We start from the raw sequence: 20,872 nt of genomic DNA, 5'->3' as shown, positions 1-20,872 counted from the left end.
TCGGATGTACAAAGTGCACTCAGATTTAAAAATACTGACTGAAATGGGCTGAGGGCAAGGGGAAATCACGCAGAGAACTCATGCTGGAAGGGGAATTCGCACTGGGAAAGGAGTTCGATGCTGTACAGGGGATTATATGCTGGCAGTTTCTGCTGGAAGGTGCTGGGATTTAATGTAGTGCTTTCGCCCCGTCGGTGCCTCCGAGCTCCCCGTACCTCGGAACTCCAGGCCGCGCAGCTGGAAGGTGACCAGGCCGTTGCCGATCTCGATGAGGTGCACGAAGGCGTTGAGGTAGTCGGAGGCCAGGATGAAGCAGTCCCCGGAGCTGTAGTTCCCCCATCGGCCCAGCAGCAGGTCCCCGCAGAGGGAGTGCTGTAGGGAGCGGGTCAGGTACTCGTAGAAGATGGAGTTCAGGTTGTTGTCATCGCATCCTGAGGGAAAAGAAGAAGATTCGTGACGTACACATCGTCACATGTTCTCCTCTCAAAGCAATATGCACCACACGTACCCAATGCAAATCAGTCATCTTCAGGAGAGGATTCTTATTGAAGTGTCCCACAGGAACAATGAATAGGGTCACTTCTCATGCCATACTTTTCACAGCAATCTACTGACCTATTTCATTTCCAATGAACATTTTAAAATATTAACACTATTTTACAAAAAGTCTGTGGACAAAAAGGTTGGACTGATGGCAGTAGAACACATGAATAGGTTGCTCTCATGCAATGCAAGGCAATGACAACAGATCATACACAAATGAAAACAGGTCATACACTAATGAACACAGCTTATATGTGGACAAAAACAGCTCATACACTAAAGAAAAAAACAACTCATGTGGGAAATAAAACAGCTCACACATGAATCAAAACATTGCATATGCACATGACAAAAGTTCATGCAAATGATAACAACTTGTATGGAAATGAAAACACATTGTAGTTAAATGAAATAATTTGTACGTTAATGAAAACATCTGGCATGCGTATGAAATGGCTCTTACGCAAATGAAAACAAATGTGAATGCTGTAAAGGAATTATCACCCGTATCCTTGTCGATCTGGGACACCAGCCTGCTGTTAGAGTTGTCGATGCGTTTGGTGCTGGACAGATGCAAACAAAGTTTTCCATATTAACAGGTTAGATATATCTATATGTAAATGTGCAAAAGAATGTCTCCCCATTCAGACTTTACACACTCAGTCTAGATCAAAATCCATTTTCTAGATCGAATCTGCTCAATCCTGTACAATGTGTCTCGATATGCAGGTTTATTTTTAGGTAAAATCTTCTTTTTTGCTTTTTTTTGTAGGGTTTTTTGCTTTCTCACATAGTAATGTGGATCTCCTTTATGTATTATACATATCAGTAGTGTCTTTTTTCAGCCTGTCATAACACAACCATTCACCTCATGCCATGTCCTCTGCAGGGAAGAGTCTGACATCACCTCGAACAAACCATTAAGACGTTCACTGGGCAGCCTAAGATTGCTGCCATTGAATTTACAGCTTCTACACAGCACAATTAAAAATGATGATAAAATGAACCAATGATCAAAATTCGACTGTAGGATTACAGTTGCGCAAAGCTGTACCTGGTAACAACAGATCCACCCCTAAAATCATCCAGCAATGGACTCCCCCTGTAGACAGCACATAACCTGCAGGATGTAGGGGGGCCGAAGACATTCTACAGTCTCTGGGGAGGGATGAAAGCATGCATATTTCATGGAGCTCTCAGACAGCGAGAGAGGAAGCCGCTCACTTGTAATTCCTCTCCCAGAACTTGACGGGGCGAGGGTAGGAGGTGATAAAGATGGCACTGCCCAGGAACGGGCTGAGGGGGGTGTAGAACAGAGTGGTGATGAAGGTCTGCAGCAGCAGCATGGCCGAATCTGAGGCACGAGTGAAGGAAAAACCACACCCACCCAACCCGGCCCCACCCAACCCGGCCCCGCCCAACCCGGCCCCGCCCAACAAGGCCCCGCCCAACCCGGCCCCGCCCAACCTGGCCCTGCCCAACAAGGCCCCGCCCAACAAGGCCTCGTCCAACCCGGCCCCGCCCAACCTGGCCCTGCCCAACAAGGCCCCGCCCAACAAGGCCTCGTCCAACCAGGCCTCGCTCAACCAGGCCTCTTCCTGCGTGTTCACACCTATTTAAGGTTGCATCAATTTAACATTGAAATACTATGCTTGCTGTGTTCCAAGATGCTGAACACCCCACTAAATTAAAAAAATAACAGAAAGTCAGTTCATACGTACAGTACCCAACAAAACTGGCAATGAAAAACAGTATTTGTAAAATCTGAAAAAATTACTTCCACATGAACTTCTGTCTGACGTGACTGCAGAAATGTTTACATTTAAGGGATAAACAAGGTCCAAAAGGAAGATGGATCTCAATTAATCTCAACGGATTTCAACTAATCAATTAGCTGATAATGACCTTTTGTCGTAAGAAATGCAGGTCACACTCATGACCTGCACACAAAGAGAATGAAAGCACTCATTTAATCAAACCCGCCCTGGGGAGGCCTCTCGTGCGGGTCTACCTGAGCACAGGTGTGCGTAGAGGTGAAAGGATACGCGGCAGGGCGAAAGGCTGGGCGAAGGCGTGGAAGGCACTGCCCCAGGAGATCTGCCAGGGAGCGATGTACACCATGATGAAATGCAGCTTGTGCAGGAGATCCCAGAGCTGCAGGCCAGAAACGACACGGGGACCAGCTGCGGCTAGCGCGCTCCACAATCATACGTGAAGAAGGACCGCACACACCGTGGAGCACGATGTGGGCCATCCTCTGGGCATTAGGTGATAAAGTTTTAGAAATTTCTGAGAAACAGTAAAGTCTTTTGTATGATTCTTGCTGTCCCGCACTCATCTTATCAATTTGTTATCTTTTAGCACTGTTCAAGCACTTTTTAGTTTGTAGCTTGATACTTATTTTTACTATAATTCTGGCTGTTCTGTGCCAGTTACCGCTGCATTTGTTGCCCCTGTAATACGTCCTTATTATATTAACCCACATTAGCCACGCAAGTTGCTCTGGGTAAGAGTGTCTCCAAATAAATAGGTTAATTAAAGAATAATAACAACAACACCAGTAATAATGATAACACTGTCATGGTTACTGTGAGTTGGGGGTAGGGTCTGTTGATGAACATAGGGACGGAACGGACATGGGAGGAAGATAGGCTTGGTTACTGGGATTACACAGACGATGGCTGAGGATAGCTCTAGGTGTACCCCACATCTTACAGCTGTCATATGCTGAACGCGAGCGTTGGGGCTGACCTTGTGGAAGAGGATGGTCATGAGGAAGAAGTCCAGCAGGAAGGTTTCAGAGGCCCTGCTGTAGTCGAACTCGAAGAAGACGATGGTGAAGATGAGGGTGACAAACTGGTAGCTGGGATTGCAGAAGGAGGAGCGGAGAAGCTTCATCCCAGCAACTGTCATCAACAAGACATCACAGCTGGAGCGAGACACAGACACCTGAGAGATTCAACCAGGCCTGGCACAGAGAAGAGGCTGGGGGAGGGGGCAAGAGTGCACCGATATCAGGACGGCATCAGGCCAGCAGACACGTCTGTCTGACAGTATTGTTACAGGTATCCGTATGATCACACGTACTGTGGCTATGTATGTACAGTACCAGTCAAAAGTTTGGACACAACTTCTATTCTTTATTTTTGCCATTTTCCACATTTTAGAATAATAGTAAAGACATCAATGTTATGAAATATCACAAATGGAATTATGCAGTGACCAAAAAGGTGTTGAAAATTTTTATATTTTTAGATTCTTAAAAGTAGCCAAAATATATATTCTTTAAACATAAAATTTCTTTTGGAAAGAAATCCATACATAGACATCAACTTCACTATTTACAATTGTCTAAGAAACAAGCTTCAAGCATATGCCCATAAGTCTTTAGATCAAAATGTCTTTGAAAGCATGTTTCCCATTATCTTAATCTGGTGTGTCCATACTTTTGACTGGTACTGTATTCTGGAAAAAAATGTCACGCAAAGTGTGTATTTGTTGCATGCCTTTATAATCTATCACGGCCAAATATTTTTTGCCAGTGCGTATTGTCCACCACTATGACATAGATATTATCAGGCACTGATCAGTCCTGATCGGTGCACCCTGATTTTGGTCAGCAACACATTTCAACAGTTACATTCAGCATCTTTAGCACAATGCTACCATCTCTGCTGAAGCAGGCCTCTGATTGAAGAGTTCAAACTGACAGTAAAGACAGTGAGAGCCCAGCGGTTCTGTGGGAAATGAAGTGTGATTTCACAGCACACTGCAAACCCAGGGGGCAGCATGTGGGGGGTTACTGCTACACTCTAACAGCACTGTTTTACAGGACCACCCAGCCATGACACGCTGTTTGCCCCGGGACCTCTCCGAATAGCTTGCACTCTTAAAGACCCGGGTTTCCCTCCTCACAGTGCATGCATTATGAGAAAGGCAGCGCACACCATGCCTCCGCAGGCTTGGGAAGCATTTCTGCCAGTGCGGCAGGGTGATTAATTTTGGCATTAATGGCCTGTGTGAAAGGAGGGTACAAGATGGATCTCTTTGACCCGCTGCCTGGAGAGGGTAAATTTGGATTGGGCTGAATCCCCAGACAACAGGGAGGTCACAGGCCATTTGATTCACTGATTCATTCAACACTGACACAACTGTAACTGGGAAAGGAAACTATGGAAAAAAGGGCTGCAGTACTTGAAATTTATATCCTCTCTTTCACTTGGGGGAGGGGAGGGGGGGTTAAAACAGACAGAGAAAAAGAAAACAGGAAGCTTCCAGGGCACCGTAGGACTAATTTCCCTGAGATACCAGGACCCTAAGGCACTAGGACTAACATCCTGGGATACTGTAGGTCTAATGCTCACCCTGAAGCACTAGAACTAACACTGCCTCCAAGGCACAGGGACTAGTGCTTTCCCTGTTCATTTCTCCATCGCCGTTAGATGGGGCGGCAGGGTTGCATAGTGGTTAAGGAGCAGGACTCGTAACTGAAAGGTTGCCGGTTCGATTCCCCACTGGGGAATGCTGTACCCTAGGGCAAGGTACTTTAACCCACAATTGCCTCAGTAAATATCCAGCTGTATAAATGGATAACATTGTAAAAAAAAACTGTAGCCTATGTAAGTCGCTCTGGCATTGGCTAAATGCCAATAATGTAATATAATGTAGACAGAGCAGATGCAATACTCACTGGATGCCTAGCTTCTTGCGGTGACTGAGGGAGAAGCCGTCATTGGTGAGGGCGCTGAGGACGATGGCTGGGTACACCACGTACTTCTCGAAGGACAACAGGCACACGTACAGACGCTCATACCACATCAAGTGGGCGTCGTCTGCAACAGCAGCACCAACGAGAGTTACAGATTACCACGATATACAGCACAGTGACACAGCAATTAATTGCATGACCTTATGTGCCTTGCTGAATGTGAGACCTGAGTCCTGAAAGAGTGTTTTGTCAGAGGAGGAAAAGTAAGTGACATGGTTACAGACTTCTAGTATAAGCAATAAAATGCAGTAAATTTGCACCCCCAAACAGATTCCAGATGATAACAATATTAATTTTATTCATGCATGGTTATGTTTGTAAAACACCTTTATTCTATGACGTCACAGTGAAGGGGGGAATTATCTAAACCACTACTTAAGTGCGGCCCACACTTGAGTGATGCAGAGATAGTCACTCTGGCTTTATAGTGAAAGGACCTTACACAGAATGGATTAGACCAAATAATAACATAAAAACATTTTAAAACTATTTTTCTTTTTTTCCACCCAACAATGACCTTAAATTCATAGTCAAATAAAGATCTTGTGAGAGAGGTAAACTACACAAACAGGGGACAGAAGACAGCAGAAAAAAACTGCGATGGACTGAGATATTTCTAGAAAAATCATGGAATAGACAAGGAATACAACAGACAGCAAATGGGATACTACCACCAACAAATGCAGAAGACAGTGATGGCACAATAATATGACCCTCAGATATGAGGACACAGTCTGATTCATGTCCTGAGAGAGGCTGGACTAACCTCTGGGCTCAAACTGGGAGTACTCTCTGCTCTTCAGCACCGGGTGTGAGATCCAAAGCCAGGGGTGGTGTTTCCGTAACTGCGGGATCAGGTAGTGGGTGACAAACCCCACCGTCCCAGCAAGCGCGTAGAGGACAATGGTGACAAAGGGCTGCGTGAAACAAAGGGGGAAAAGCTGCATATTTGCGTACAACACCACTGAACTCACACCATTCTTCACACTGTGCAGACACCCAGGGTGTGTGTGTAGTAATGACTCCTGTAACTGCACTTCCATTTGGGACTCCGTTTCAACTCATTCAGGGTTTTGCTCTTGCAATTCATTTAAAATGAATGTAAAATTAGATTCCTGGTTTTATTTCATGTTTTGTGTTTTAGTGTAATGTAATGCCTGCATTATCAGTCACCCTGCACAGATACAGAGAGGATCTGAATGATTATCCTAAAATGACCACAGTAAATGAAATGAAAGTCAGCAGTTTACACAGCACAGCGGTAGTCTGCCAGGATACACTGAATGTTTGCTATAAAATAAGGCTATAATGAAAATATTTGTTAAGGGCACAATTCATTAAAAAGGCAGAGACTGGTTACCTTTAGAGACAAGAATACTGTACTGGCAGTCACAGCAAAAGTCAACACAGAGGCCACGGTGCACACCAACAGGTCTGACTGCAGAATCTCCTTCTGCAACAGGACAAGAGACAGTTCCTGTACTCAACACACACAAGTATTTACAAAGTTAACATCTGCCAAATTCATTCCTTAAATGACATCATCTTATAATATTGGTTTGGACAATGTATTTGTCACATCCAGAAAGAATTGCATACATACAAAAAAGACAATGAAATGTAGAGATTTTAAGATATGGAATCAAATATGAAAAGTAGCAACTATATTAGGAATTACATTATGTTATTGTGTAGCATTTATTTAACAAATCACCATGAATATTTCTAAATCAGCGACAGCCAATACAATAATAAATATTTCAGTTACTGCTTAGTACCACTGTGTTCAAATACACGGCTGGGATTTGTTTTTATTAGTGTTGTACCATGGGAATGAAATCAATGTTTTTCAGTAGTGCTGTGAGTTGGAGGCAAGAAATATGAATGATGGCACAGCTTCCCTGAAAATATTAACAAGCTGCTCTAGTGATGCCAGGATACAGTGTAATAGTAAACTGTCACAAAGTTAGCAGATTAATTTACATAATTACATAAAAACATAAGTGAGAAGCAGAAAAATGCTTTGCTGGTGATAACAGCCACGGTAAAATACCATCCACAGCAGAGCCCACTTAAAATAATACATCTCATCTTATGTTCTCCTTTGCCTCATCCATAGTACCTAAGATTTTAATATTACATTTTGGCAGAAAGCCAAAATACACTGTCTCATACCAAAACTACTGGATAAATTTGTGACATGATAATTTTTTCAATGGCTAGTGTAACCAACGATTTTAATTCTTAAGAAAATTCTTAAGGAAAAAAAAATTACCTTTGATGAACAACATCATAGAATATATTGTAATGTACGGTATTGGGCAAGTCCATGTAATTCAAGGCAAGTCTCATGGCAGGAAACCAACTTGGTTAGTGAAAAATCCGAACTATATATCAGTATGAATTTATACACAAATTCAGGAGAGGGCTCACTTTCACACACACAGAACGCTCAGACGGAACACTCCAGTAGCAGGATTACCACTGAATTCCTGAGCTTTTCTGGAAGAGGATCCCCAATCTCCTCCTCCGAGTCGTCCCCCTCAGCACCGTCCCCCAGAACGGGCATCAGCTTGGACTTGATCAGAGACCTGCGGCTCAAAAGAGACAACCAATCAAATCAAGCCTCCCAGGGGTCACCCAAAAAAACACACCGCTGACCCAACACGGCTAGTGCCTAGCGGCTAGTGGATAGCAGCTAGTGGCGAGACGCTTACATCAGCACAGAGGGGTCACTACTCTGCCGGCTGAGGTGGTAGGACAGCATCACCAGCAGGCCACAGAACCCAGAGAACAGGGCAGGAATGTGCTGCTCATCCCAGGGCTCCTGCAGCACACAGAAATGCATTCATCTCAGAAGAATTATCGATTAGTGTACTTATGATTCATATTACTCAGTACACAGCACCTCTGTTCAACCTCAAATCCCACAAGAGACTTACTTTTGGTGGGAAATTGTAATTTTATTAACATTATTATTATAATATGTATAATATAATACTATAATAGAATTATACACTTTATATATTGCTTTATATATTATATTTCTTGAGTCATTTGTTAATGAACACTCATTCCTCTGCGGACTACATTTTGCTGTTGTACTTGTTAAATTTGCTTACTCCATGTCCTGTCCCTCTGGACTGCTTCTTAAGCCTCTTGTTTACACCTGGAGCGCTCATCCCTTTCTCCTACCAGCAGTTTGGAATAATCAGTAGTCTTCTAAGCAGAATCCCTGCTGAGACGTGTGCAGATGGCAGCTGCCTTCAAGACGCTTTCAAAATACCGCCAGCTATCTTTAGCTACTGCAGGCTACCCTCATCTCCCACCAGCTACCTTCGGCTACCTCCAGCTCCACTGCAGCACAGATTTTTTTTCTCCTGTTTGCACACGCGAGGAGCGTGAAAGTAAGACGAACCTACCTTCAGCGCTCCGAAGCAGAAGCCGTACAGCAGAGACACCGCGGTCAGACTGCGCAGGATGCTGTACAAAGCCGAGCTCAGCCCGGTGGCGGCTGCCCAGAGCAAGACAAACGCCACGGTCTGAGCAGGAATTTAATGCGTTCATACATCAGTCTTTATCGATCGAGTGAAAAATAAGATCCGCCTACCTGTTCCACCGAAGAAATGCATATCGATTTGCTCCAGCAGGTAGATGACGAAGGTGTTAATTTGGGGGAGGAGGCCCAGGAGAAATGTAATTGGGAAACAGTATGTAAATCCTGAAGGAAAGGAAGAGGAACATGTGGACTAAAACTGGATTTGTATTTATATAGTAGTCTATTCAATCTGTAACATCTGCAAAATTACACACACACACACACACACACACACACACATACACTCAACAAAAAATACATGGGGGAGCTGCAATGTTCTAAATGTACTTACCAATTAAAATATCTCTTAAGAATTTAATGGCATCTGAAGACACAATTGTAATGCCATACACTGTGGACACAGGCAGGTCTGGTCTTTTCAGCATCCTCTCCAGCACCCAGATAAGGCCACAGAATATACAGAAATACGCTGCTCGACTGTAGGCGACGATCTGATTGTGTCCCTGAAAAATCAGCCAGAGTGAATGAATTTGAAAAAGCAGATTCTTGGATGTGAGCAAAATTATGCATGCAGTGTAGGCTGGCTGTGTTACTCACATGGGTTGGTGAAGCAGCATCAGGTTGGACACTCTGTAAGAAACCAGTGACACTAAAATCAGGCACAGAAATTCACATAATGAATAGCAGTTACCTCTGTGACAAAACTGTTAGGGTAATGTTAACCAACATTATTTTTACTGGCTGAACAGCATGTTTTAATAAGGGGTTTGACAGCACAAGATTTCCAATGTTCAATAAGTTCATCATGAAACACAACTCTATCATATATTGCAGAATCAGAATTTTTTTTAGATTTAAAAATCACATTTGTGCAGCAATAACATCTAATATAATCTAACATTCAAATTCACTCTTCTTTATACACCATTAACGTTTCCCTGTTATTTAATGATATTTAAATTAGATTTTGATTGCTAAAGCACATTACATTTATTCATCATTCATTCACTACCACATCTTTGATAAAAAAAATTATATGTACACAAATATATGCTTTTATAAATACATTTAATGTATTTATAAAAGCATTTGTATTTGTGTACATATCAAGTTAAAATCATTTACAAATCAGAATATTGTACAGGCCAGCAAATAAGGTAAGCAATCTGAAAAGATGTCCTGGCTCACTTAGTTAAAAATTTACAGCTTAATTTGAAAATCTTGTATAATATATTTTTAGAGCATTCTCTACCTTTAACAGGGAGTACTGGCAGCTTGCAATGACCAGGCAGAACTGGAAGACCCAGATGTCTTTGAAACAGCCGTGGTTCAACAGTATGAACCCCAGGAAGGCAACCAGGAAGGCCAGGGCCACTGCCACCATGTTCTCCATCACATCCTGGTTCCTGGATTAAGATGATTGTCATTTGACCAGCCCACTGACAGGATCGTCCTTCTCGCGTTCACTGCAGCGTGAGAACATAGGAGCTCTTACCTGTCTAGTAAGGCCAACAGGGTGAGCCGGTCATACAGGATGTTGACCCATTTCCCGGGAAAAACCTTCAGCTTGTAGTAGAGCTTGCGAGAGGGCTTTTCCTGCGTTGAAGTGTCAGAGGACTCCTCTATAGAGACCTCTTCCTAAAAAAGAATGCGAGCATAAGATTTCGTAACTGAAATTGAAGAGAATCACACACCGAGGATTCCACTCACACTGAAGGCCTGCCATAGGTGCAACCTGGCTGTTATGTATCAACAGCAGCCTGGCTACAGCTAGCAGTTTCCCATTAGGTATCACCAGTAACCTGGTTAAGGCTAACAATGTCTGGTTATGGATCACCAGTAACCTGGCTAACGCTAACAGCTTTCTGTTACATATCAACAGTAGCCTGGCTGCAGCTAACAGCTTCCTGCTATGTATCACCAGTAACCTGGCTAAGGCTAACAGCTTTATGTTACATATCACCAATAACCTGGCTAAAGCTAACAGCTTCCTGTTATGTATCGCCAGTAGCCTAACTAATACTGACATCTTCCTGATGTGCATTGCCAGCACCCTAACACTGACAACTTGTATGTATAACCAGCAGCCTGGCTCCCGTTCACAACTCCCTGATATATTTCACCTGAGCTGGAAGGTGGAATAGCGTTGGATCCGGGCGATCTCCTCTGCTCAGATCCAGGCTTGCTGATATATGGCCGTTGTTACTGCTTGCAGACACAGTGTGTCTGAGCTGAGACATTGCTTGCGGGCTGAGCGAGTTCTGGGCCAAGGGGACGGGTCTCACCTGGAAAATTTCGGGGTGCGTTCTCCGTGGCCGCAGCCGGTGCGTTGGGATGATGCGGCGCTGGAAGGGGCAGTCCGTGTGCCCCCCCACCAATCCGTCCTGGCACTCCGAGTTGGACGACGTGGACAGGAGGTCGCTGGGAGACAGAGGTTACCATGGTGATTTAATTAAAAGGACCAACCTGGGCTATGCTGTATGAGGTGGAGGAGGAACACTGTTTTTTGCACCCACTGCACTTCAGTCATTAAGTTCATAACTGTCTGACCAACGGGATCAATTTTCAGTGTTCAGTATCCACCTGTGAAAATGTGTCCTTTCATCATAAAGCCTTTGTGAGAGGTCAACACTGAAAATGACATTTGGATTTGCAATTCAAAAGTGTAATGTGTAATAATAACTTATGATAAGAAAATTAATGTCTGACCACATGTTGCCTGTGATAAGCTCGGCTCCCAGGGGCAAATTAAGAGCTCGTTCAGCATACAGCTTTCGGGGTCTGTCTCCTACAATTAGAAAAAGAAAAAAGGTATGAAACTTATACAATATCTTTTCATGATTGTGCCATTTTGTCATTTTAATTCTGCTGTGCAATTCTGCAGGAAACATTTGAGCTACAAGAATGTACGTTTTATGAATGCAATATCATGCTCTCAATTGCCCTGGATTGTAGTGTCTTTTATATCATAAAATAATCATCATCATCATCATCACTATGGCCTTCATATCCCTGATCATCCCCATTACGCACATCTATCTGATTGCATAATGCATTTGGCTTGAAAGCCAGATGACCTGCATCCCAGGTGAACGTTGTGCTGTGCAGGTGTGTGGCTCAGCAGGGTCTCCTCACTTACGGTGCACTGTGTGGAAGGTGTAGGCCTCTTCCTTGGACGTGGCCTCCGGCCTGCAGATCACCTGCAGCATGGAGCTCTCCGACTGAGACGTCTGTGATGGCAGGGAGTCGTAATCCGGGTCTTTGTCCTTGTCTGTCTGAGGACTGAGCAGGAAGGGACTGGTGACATTACATTGCATTACATTACGTCATTTAGCAGACACTCTTACCCAGAGCGACTTCCAAATACACGCATCACTATGCTAAGAGTAGCTATCGAGAAGTTCTACAATAGGTTAGTGAGATGCTGAATTAAGTGCTAAATTAGTGTAGAGTGCTTTTTAAAATAGAAAATAGGGATAGATAGGAGAGATAGCGGCGAAGGTAGACTAGAGCTACAGCTTTCTCTTGAAGGCACCCAGGGAGTCTGTTGTACGAATCTCTCCAGTTGTGACTTAGCTGCCAATATCTCCTCTCTATGCTGCAAAAGTGTCTCATTTTAAGCCTGTTCTGTGTGCTCAACCTGCACTATGCTATGCTATGCACTATGTAAGATTACCTATCTGGAGACACAATGGGGATCAGTTTTTCGGGCGCTGTTTGGGGCGTGTCTGTTGTGGCCAGACTGTTGGGGGGGTTGGGACGCTCTTGTTGGCCCTCTGTCGCTGTGTCCTCTTCATTTCGACTGGCTGCAGCGCTCTCTTCTGGAAGAGGAGGAGATGTTAGAAATGTTGGAGACACAACAAATCAGATGCTCTCAGTGGCCAGACCCTGATGAATGCACCCGTTGAGCTTGTATGAGAACAAGGGGCACTAACACTGTATGAGGATGGACTCAAGCTGAATGTGAATGGAAGAACCTGGCCACAGTCACAGGTATAGGTACAGCCCTCAGGTTCACACGGGGAAGCCAGAAAGGAAACTATGATATTCAGACGCTCACCTTCATCCACGGCCCTCTCTCCCTCTCCCGCCACCTCCCCAGGGGGGTTCCCCGATGCAGCCCTGCTGCTGTTGATGGACTCCAGCAGGGTCACAAACTCCACAAAGTTGGACTCGTTGGGGATCTGGCCCTCCTTGGCCTCCAGGTCGGACTTGGAGGAGGTGAGCGGGCGGAGCTCCTTGGCTTTGTCGGCGATGAGCACGGCATCTGTGCCGCTGTCCATGCTCAGCCCCCTGGCGTGAGTCCTGCCTCCCAGGCTGGGCTTCCCGAACCCCGCCGGGATCTGCAGGAACCCGTCCGAGTCCAGCCTCAGCTCGGGCGGGTCGTTCTCGTCCGGGTGCGAGCGCACGTCGATGCCCGAGGAGCTGTTGTCGTTGGTCAGCTGGGGGCTCAGGTGCTCGAACTCCGGGTCGTTGGACTCACAATCCCGGCAGTCCTGGGCGGCCGAATCGGAGCTTACCTGTTCTTTCGACAGGTGAGTGTCCGGCAGGGGGAGCGGCTGGAGGCTGGCTTCCGCCTCGGGCGCGGGTTCGTCGTCCTCCTCGGCCGCTGCCCCATCATCCTCAGGTGAGTCGAAGGTGATGACAGGTATCTTGATGAGGCAGTCTCCCGCCGCCCCGCCCTGCGCTGACTCCAGGAGGTGCAGCTTTACTGACTCCTCCAGCTCGGCGGCCGTCTGCGCGTCGCAGCTCATGGTGATGATGATCTTCACCGTGTCGCTCTCGTCCAGGTGCACCGAGGGGCTGGAGTTGTCCACCAGGACGACGGCGATCTCGTCGGAGCAGTAGTTCTCCTCCGGCTGGCTTTCGGGCACGGCCGCAGGGTCCGCCTCTGTCTCCTGCTTCCCTCCCAGGGAGTTGTTGTTGGGGTCCTGACTCTGCTTCTCCACCTCCGAGTCCTGGCCGGTCTCCTCGTCGCTTCCTTTGGAGGGAGGAAGTCCCTCGTCGGCTGTGTCGGCGTCTGGCAGCAGTTTCTCCTCCTGATCCCCGCTCAGAGGGCGAGACGGCGAATCGGGGCGGCCCGTCGATGGATCCTGACCCACTGCTTTGTCCTCAGCTGGAGTACCACCTCTTAGCTTCTCCTGGTGAGGGGTCTCACTCACGGCTGCCAAACGCACATGAAACACACAATGAACCACACAACACCCATCACGGGTTACCTGAATCATAAGTGTCAGTATGTGGCACAAGATAACTCTTCTGTTTGACTACATCCAAGCCTCACCCAAAACAGGTCATATAGTTAAAAAAATAATTATATTATTTAAATTATATAAATTATATGTTTAATTATAAATTATACATTATAATAACAGTTTAGTTACGGTATCTTGAACAGGTAGTCACAGAGCACACCAATATTTCAAATATGCCAGTCCAACAGCAGTACTAAATGGGAGGGCACATCAAAGAACATTTATAATCTTTGGTTTGGCCTTGACATAGACTGTGAGAAATAATAAACCGTGCCAGCACTGACACTGAGAGCATTCTCTTAAAATATATAACGCTAGAGATGGATAGCAAACTACATGTGTGACCTGTCAATGCCTCTCAAGACATATTTTTTATGAAAATACATATTAAGAAAACATATGTAAGGATTCCTTAAAATTATGAATGTAAAAACTTTCAAAACCATCTGAGAACTGCCTAGCAGGTACATGTTAGGAAATAATCCACAGACCATTATACAGCACTACTTGGGTGTCCTTGATGTGACATCACCAAAACAAGGGATTCTGGGATTCTCGGAAATGAGCTGTCTGTAGGTGATGGTAGAAATTTTTGTTTTTCTAGCTTTCAGAAATATTCCAGGTTCGTGTAGGACTGTCCAAGTTTCAAAGCTTGCTGCTGGGCGGTGTGCCCACTTCCTAAAGCAGCGATATACATATTGTGTCTGCATATGCACATGCTGGCATTCTCACCCTGCCTGCTCCTGTCTAGAGACCCTGCCTGAAAACCATTACGAGAAGCCAACCTGAGAGGCTCACACAGGCTTAGCTAAGCATTTCTGCAAAGCTGATGCACCACCTCAACAGCATCTCATCAATTTACCTCTGACAACAGCATATCGTTTCACTCGGTCTCGCCTACGGGGGAGACGTGATTCTAACACAGACAATATGAAATTTTCAATGAAGCAAAAATGTACCTCATTCTGGAAAAAAAAAGAATTACAGAAAATACATATGCACCCTATTCATTCATGCAATACTGGACAAAAACACCACTTTTGATTCAAAATATGAACATTACATTATGATTATCCACCTGATTCATTATATAAATACCTTCATTGTTTTTAGTGTCTTCCGACTTCTGGCACTCCTGTGTGGGAAAGAAACTCAGTAAATAAAGTTTTATTGGAGGAAATATAACAGCAGGTATTAAAGATTCACCTCTGATCCCACATCAAAAAGGTCAGTAGGATCTTTGGAAAGGGCCTGCTAATCAAAACAGCCAGGCTATTCTCACGGTTATTTCCCTGTTTCCTGCAGACTAATCGTAATGAAACCAGACAGTAAGCATAGCTGCCGTTTACACAAATGATAACATGCAAGTGCTTTTGAATGGAAGTTTGCTCAGCTCTTAGCCTCGGGCACTTACGGATTCTAATTACTGTTCGTATCAGCATACTGTTTTTTTTTAAAAAGAAAACTTCTGAGACAGTTAAAAGATGCCTCAGTGCCTCAGTGGATATGGTAGCAGAGATGCGTAAACCTCCAAAGGCCAGCATGTGAAAGAAAAAAGTATCTTCACTGCAGTTACTGACGCACATAAAAAGCACAGATCCACTTACCACCCCTATTAAGCCTGGATCGGTCTCCGTCTGCTTCACCGTGACCTGGATTATGGGACTGGGCCGGTTTCGGGTCAGAACTGTCATGGCAACGCTGTCAGGGGCGGTGCTGCTTTTCCTGTTTCAGAGATCAAAATCACACAGGCAGGCTCACCTCCTGCACAAAGCCCACTAACACAGCACCGTCTGCTTACAGTGCAGTTACTGGTGATCTGTGATAAGGACATTACAGAAGTTATATGGTACAAGGAATGACAGAGAATGGTTCATAATGGAGAAAATAACTCAGTGGGATGCAGTGGATACTTGGATGTATTGCACTGTACTGAACAAAGTTCAATTCATCAGTGCATTCACACTGCTGTATTCTGCAAGACAAGCCTTCATGACAACAGCTAGAAAATATGTGTGAGTCAGGTCTCCGACATGGAGCCAGGAGTGAGACATGCATTTGTTCAAGGTGGGGTTTATACAACTTCAATACATTCTGTCAATAGTAAAGACCTGAAAGTGGACGCTGCAGTGGTATCAACATGATTCAGGGCAGGTTGTTTTCCAGCTGCCTTACCTTAAGCTTGTCGGACGACAGGAATCTGAGCCCTCGCTCTTTCTCTCCGCGCCTTTGCTAACGTCCGACAGGCTGCCCTGCGCCACAATCTCCCCCTGGTCAAACATGAGGTGAAGACGGTAATTCACCATCTTGATCAAGATGAAGAAGATGGTCACGGCACTGCAGTAGATACCAAGAGCCACGCTGGTGGGAGGCAGCGCCTGGGGAGAGAACACAGACACAACTCCATCAACACAACAGCTCCACGATCACGCCATTACTACTACAACAAACTTACAGAAACATAATTTGTGAATTCATTTATGTAGCAACCATCTTATTCTGATCTTAACCATTCTCTGCATTTCTGTCACAAAAGTTTACATGGTAAGTTTCTGAACGTGCCTGCTGAATCCACAGTGACATCATCAACACTGGTGAAGATCCACTTACTATATGCTGAACCAGCCAGGGGGGAAAATAACCCTTAATCTTGCACATGTGAACATGTTTTCAAGGTTTGAAATTAGACCTTTACACTTTTTTTCTGGTTTTCTGGTTGTTTTTAATTCCATTTCTGAAACATTTTACCGAACTGGACATTTCCTCCCCTGTGCCACTTTACAACCAGACATTTCCATTTAAATTATTTAAAAGCTTTTCTTCAAGAGATGCTGTATTTTCTCAAATAGACACAGGAAAAGAAAACGTTTTTGTATTTACAGTCTCAGACTGGTCTGATATTAATGGCCTTACTTTCGATACACCTGGGACCACCTCCCTGTCTGATAATCCATTTCTTTTTGGCAGGTTCTCTGCTTAGCACGCAAGCTATCTTGGGAACAGGGCTGTGAGGTAAATTTAGGCATGCTATTTAAAGCCTTCAGGGTCTCCCTTTTTCCTGTCTTTCTCGGGATTGGACAGTTCATAGCTCTTTCTGAAGTCAGCTTGGTCTATTAACAGAAAGCGACTTTATCTTCATTTATACAGTCAGACTGAATAGCAGAACGGTAGAATGCTAAAATTATCAGCCTATTGTGAGATGGAGATGTAAATGTAAAATTTGAAGAATTCTATACCTCTGCACAAAAATTAAGCTTGTTTACTTAAAAGCATAAAGCACCGTTTTAAGCCTTTTGCTTAAAGTTGTCCACCTTGTGGATGTATCATTGTGGATTCTTAAGTGACATAGTGACATCATAATTACATAATTACCACATAATTACACTTACCAAGAAGCATTCAGTTCCATATCACTCTCACCCTGTCAGAGAGGGTATAGGTATGCTCAGTGCCATATCACTCTGACTACACTAGGGAGGGTACAGGTGTGCTCAGTGACCCCAGCAGGGCAGATGTAGGTATGCTCGAAGTCTTGTGGCTTATGTAGCGTTTACATTCTGAATAAGCATGTCTGCTAAAAGATGATGATGTATTGTAGTGTAGAGCACCTGTACGTACTCTGGTGGTCCGATTACCATGTATGCCAGGCAAAGGCAGCTGATAGGGTGAGAGCTGGTGTTTGGGAAAGAGCAACTATGCCTTATGGCCCTATCTCAGCACAAGCAACCGCTGTTTATTTATTTATTCAATTTTAACGTTTTTAGCAACTTCACCTCTATCTATATTGGGAAGCATTATTGCCTCAGAGCATTTCATTACAGGAAAGACAAACCAAACTAAAAGAAAGCAGGAAAGATGCTGACGAAACCTTTAAATGGAGCGTGACTCACTGAAAGATAGAACTTTGACTCAGATTCTATGATGTCATCACTATGCACAAAGTGTACATCAATACACACAACAAGTTTTTCTACATAATATTCTTAAAGTGAAAAGAGAGCAAACCATGGAACGTGTAGCTCTTGTTCCCAGGGGGTTTGAGTTTCTCTGTTCACCCTATTGCAAAAGTCTGGCTGCTTGTCAGGCCAGTTTGAACCCACATTGGAGGAGGAAGGCAAATTCTTCTTCAAAGGTAATGCAAGGTTAATTAAATTACATGAAAACATTTTTATTTAAAAAAAAAAAAAGAAACTGTTGGTGGTTTTGTGTTTGGGAACGTTCTGTGCCTCGGTTTGTAAAGGTCTGTAATTTTATTTTGTACTGCCCCTTTACGAGTTGTGATTAATATCTATATATCTAATCAGAGAATGACGCAAACCTAGTAGAGTTCTGGGAACGGTACTTCTTTGTGTCACGTCTTCTGACTGCTTTTACCCACGTACGTACCTATCCGTGACAGAACCTGTAAAGCGGATATCACACTGGAGTTAATAATAATAATAATAATAATAATAATAATAATAATAATAATTACATTAAACATTGAGATATGCCGGTACTTGTGTATGTCTCATTTTCATTTGATGGTTTACAGCTCACTTTAAGAGGCTAGTGAAATCAGCTATTTAACTCTTCCCTGCCCTTACCACCATTAGTTTGTAGATCGTGAGGGCTACAAGAAAACTGTCACAAGTTTTGATACAAAAAGATATATGGTATAAAGCTTGTCTATTTCAATACGTTTTTCAGCTTCAGCATCACTTGGCGACGGCTCTGTGTTAGTCATGCGACCATCACCACATGATGAGTGGAAATCATTAGCCTACAAACCTACTGGCTATAAATGATCTATTAGCCCATCTATGCGTAACTTACAGTGCAATTATGACTTTCAAATAGAAAAGAGGCATTGGCTGTTGAACAGGGAATAAGTTCTGATCCCGTGTTGTTAATTATAAATGTTTTACCGACCCTGATTGATATTTTTTCGGTATGCATATTAACCTGCATGATGCTTCAGAGTTAAAGCAATTCATGCACTTTAGAGGCAGAATCTAATTCACATTCACTCAACAAGAAATTGACTCTGACTAAATCCAGACAAAACTCCAATTTTACTAATCTGTTTGAAAATGGGTTAGTGGTGCAATATCAGTCTATTATGTAAGCGTGACATGATCCCAGTCTGCACCTACAAAAAAAAAATGCAGTCATGAACTTGGATTCGTTCACTAAGTATGTAGATCTGCACAAGTTCATAGACCACTGCTAAGATGCAGCCATGCGTGCAATAGCTAAACCTCGGTTTTTACCAGAGTTCAAAAATATTAGATGCAGATTTTCATCAAACAGATTTACAAAACCTTTCAGTGATAAACTAAGATATTATTATTGGTTGTCTCTACTTAAAAGAATTTCCGCCCATCGTTCTGTATAGATTTGCGTGTTGCTAGGAAGGGTGGTAAAAATAACAAGCCATAATACATGCAAACCTGACGATGAAACAACTACATGGAGGAATGTCATTTTTATCATCCATTCTATGATATATCAGGGACATTCTCTGTGCATTTCGGCAGTGTTATGTATCTGGGAATATGCAACTGAAGGCAAATGCTGTTAAACAGCGGAGACGCGGTTAAGCAATAGGCTATCAACCCTAGTAAACAATCTGAATTGGATAAATAATGACCTTCCCCAGGTTAAAACCTGGCAAACGATGTCATAGCACGTTAATCATCATTAACATAGCAGTTATTTTTCACTTTATTGACGGAAAAAGCAAACACTGTCAAAAAATTTAACTAATTAAAATAACATTGTTTCATATGCAGTGTTGTTACAAAGAAAAACAGGGGCGGACACCTGACTCGTGCGTATCTCAGTGTGGAAACTCTGTTTTCGTTTCGACGGTGGAATTGACAATTGATGGTGTGTAGCGCTCCTTTTCTCAGTGGTGTAGCGAGCTAACTACTGAGCCGTGTGGATGCCACGCGTTCCATCATCATGGTACAGTATGCAGAGAAAAAATGCGACAATACCAGGGATTGTCCATACATTTAACAGACAACCTAAACAATTCCAGGGAAAAAAATCACGTGCCGCTACCTTATGAAAATTAACCTTAAATCAGCTCTAATTTCTTCATAATATTATGCTGGTGGGTTTGAACTCTGTGTACTGACGTCTCCGGGTTATGCGCGAAGGCATCTTGTAAATACAGATAATTAGTTAGAAATGCCTGCAGTTGAAATGAAGTCTGTCTGGTCTTATGGTACAGGCCTATTCATACTCACCAAATGTAGTGACAACGGTAACATAAGCAGAAACATCCATAGGTAGAGGTGGCAGGAGTTGTTAAATTTGTTCTGGTCCGGGTCATGGTACCACCCTCCGGTTAGCGATGCCCAGACTCCCTGTCTCAGAGTCTGAACCACCTGAGAGCCCATCTCGTCAAATGCACTGGAAGCCCGAATAACACTGTATAATCCGAATATGGCATTCAGGACGCTGCCATGTTGAAATTGCAAGGTTAGATTATTTATTAATATTTTTTACCCAGCGCCCCCCTTAATCCTAACGCCAGGTCTCGCGTCTCGGCACATTTTTCCCCCTTTTCTTGCTATCCTTCCTCTCAGTTCATCGTCATATACGCTGCGTCGTCCTGCGGCTTCGCTTCCTTGCCAGACCTACTGGGCTGCAAACCACCAAACACAATAGCCTCGCATCTGCAATCCGTGATGTGGCTTCCATGGAACGGACCAATACGCTGCTGGAACCAGCGACACGCACTGTGAATTATAACCT

The 20,872-nt window shown here is 43.9% G+C and overlaps 1 protein-coding gene across 2 annotated transcripts in view; it reads right to left on the bottom strand.

Moving 5' to 3' along the window:
• The window catches only part of pcnx2 (pecanex 2), a 30,301-nt gene extending 9,433 nt beyond the window's left edge, over nt 1-20,868 (bottom strand). Inside the window, exons 1-25 of one of the 2 annotated variants that reach the window (XM_036546778.1) lie at nt 20,362-20,868; nt 16,301-16,503; nt 15,733-15,850; nt 15,224-15,260; nt 12,931-14,034; nt 12,547-12,691; nt 12,010-12,167; nt 11,580-11,658; nt 11,156-11,291; nt 10,366-10,508; nt 10,123-10,276; nt 9,468-9,500; nt 9,202-9,373; nt 8,922-9,032; nt 8,734-8,825; nt 8,029-8,138; nt 7,794-7,902; nt 6,672-6,764; nt 6,078-6,228; nt 5,234-5,375; nt 3,295-3,472; nt 2,589-2,697; nt 1,768-1,897; nt 1,048-1,106; nt 216-431 (exon numbers count right to left, since the gene is read on the bottom strand). In XM_036546778.1, coding sequence (XP_036402671.1) covers nt 216-431; nt 1,048-1,106; nt 1,768-1,897; nt 2,589-2,697; nt 3,295-3,472; nt 5,234-5,375; nt 6,078-6,228; nt 6,672-6,764; nt 7,794-7,902; nt 8,029-8,138; nt 8,734-8,825; nt 8,922-9,032; nt 9,202-9,373; nt 9,468-9,500; nt 10,123-10,276; nt 10,366-10,508; nt 11,156-11,291; nt 11,580-11,658; nt 12,010-12,167; nt 12,547-12,691; nt 12,931-14,034; nt 15,224-15,260; nt 15,733-15,850; nt 16,301-16,503; nt 20,362-20,514 — 4,135 coding nt within the window. In that variant the 5' untranslated portion in view covers nt 20,515-20,868. The remainder of the gene's footprint in view (nt 1-215; nt 432-1,047; nt 1,107-1,767; nt 1,898-2,588; nt 2,698-3,294; nt 3,473-5,233; nt 5,376-6,077; nt 6,229-6,671; nt 6,765-7,793; nt 7,903-8,028; nt 8,139-8,733; nt 8,826-8,921; nt 9,033-9,201; nt 9,374-9,467; nt 9,501-10,122; nt 10,277-10,365; nt 10,509-11,155; nt 11,292-11,579; nt 11,659-12,009; nt 12,168-12,546; nt 12,692-12,930; nt 14,035-15,223; nt 15,261-15,732; nt 15,851-16,300; nt 16,504-20,361) is intronic. The other variant, XM_036546779.1, reaches the window with a different exon arrangement.
• Between the last annotated feature and the right edge of the window lie 4 nt (nt 20,869-20,872).

The sequence above is a fragment of the Megalops cyprinoides genome, chromosome 15 (assembly GCF_013368585.1).
Source record: "Megalops cyprinoides isolate fMegCyp1 chromosome 15, fMegCyp1.pri, whole genome shotgun sequence".
In the NCBI taxonomy this organism is placed as follows: domain Eukaryota; kingdom Metazoa; phylum Chordata; class Actinopteri; order Elopiformes; family Megalopidae; genus Megalops; species Megalops cyprinoides.
This window is presented reverse-complemented; position numbering and strand designations above follow the sequence as displayed.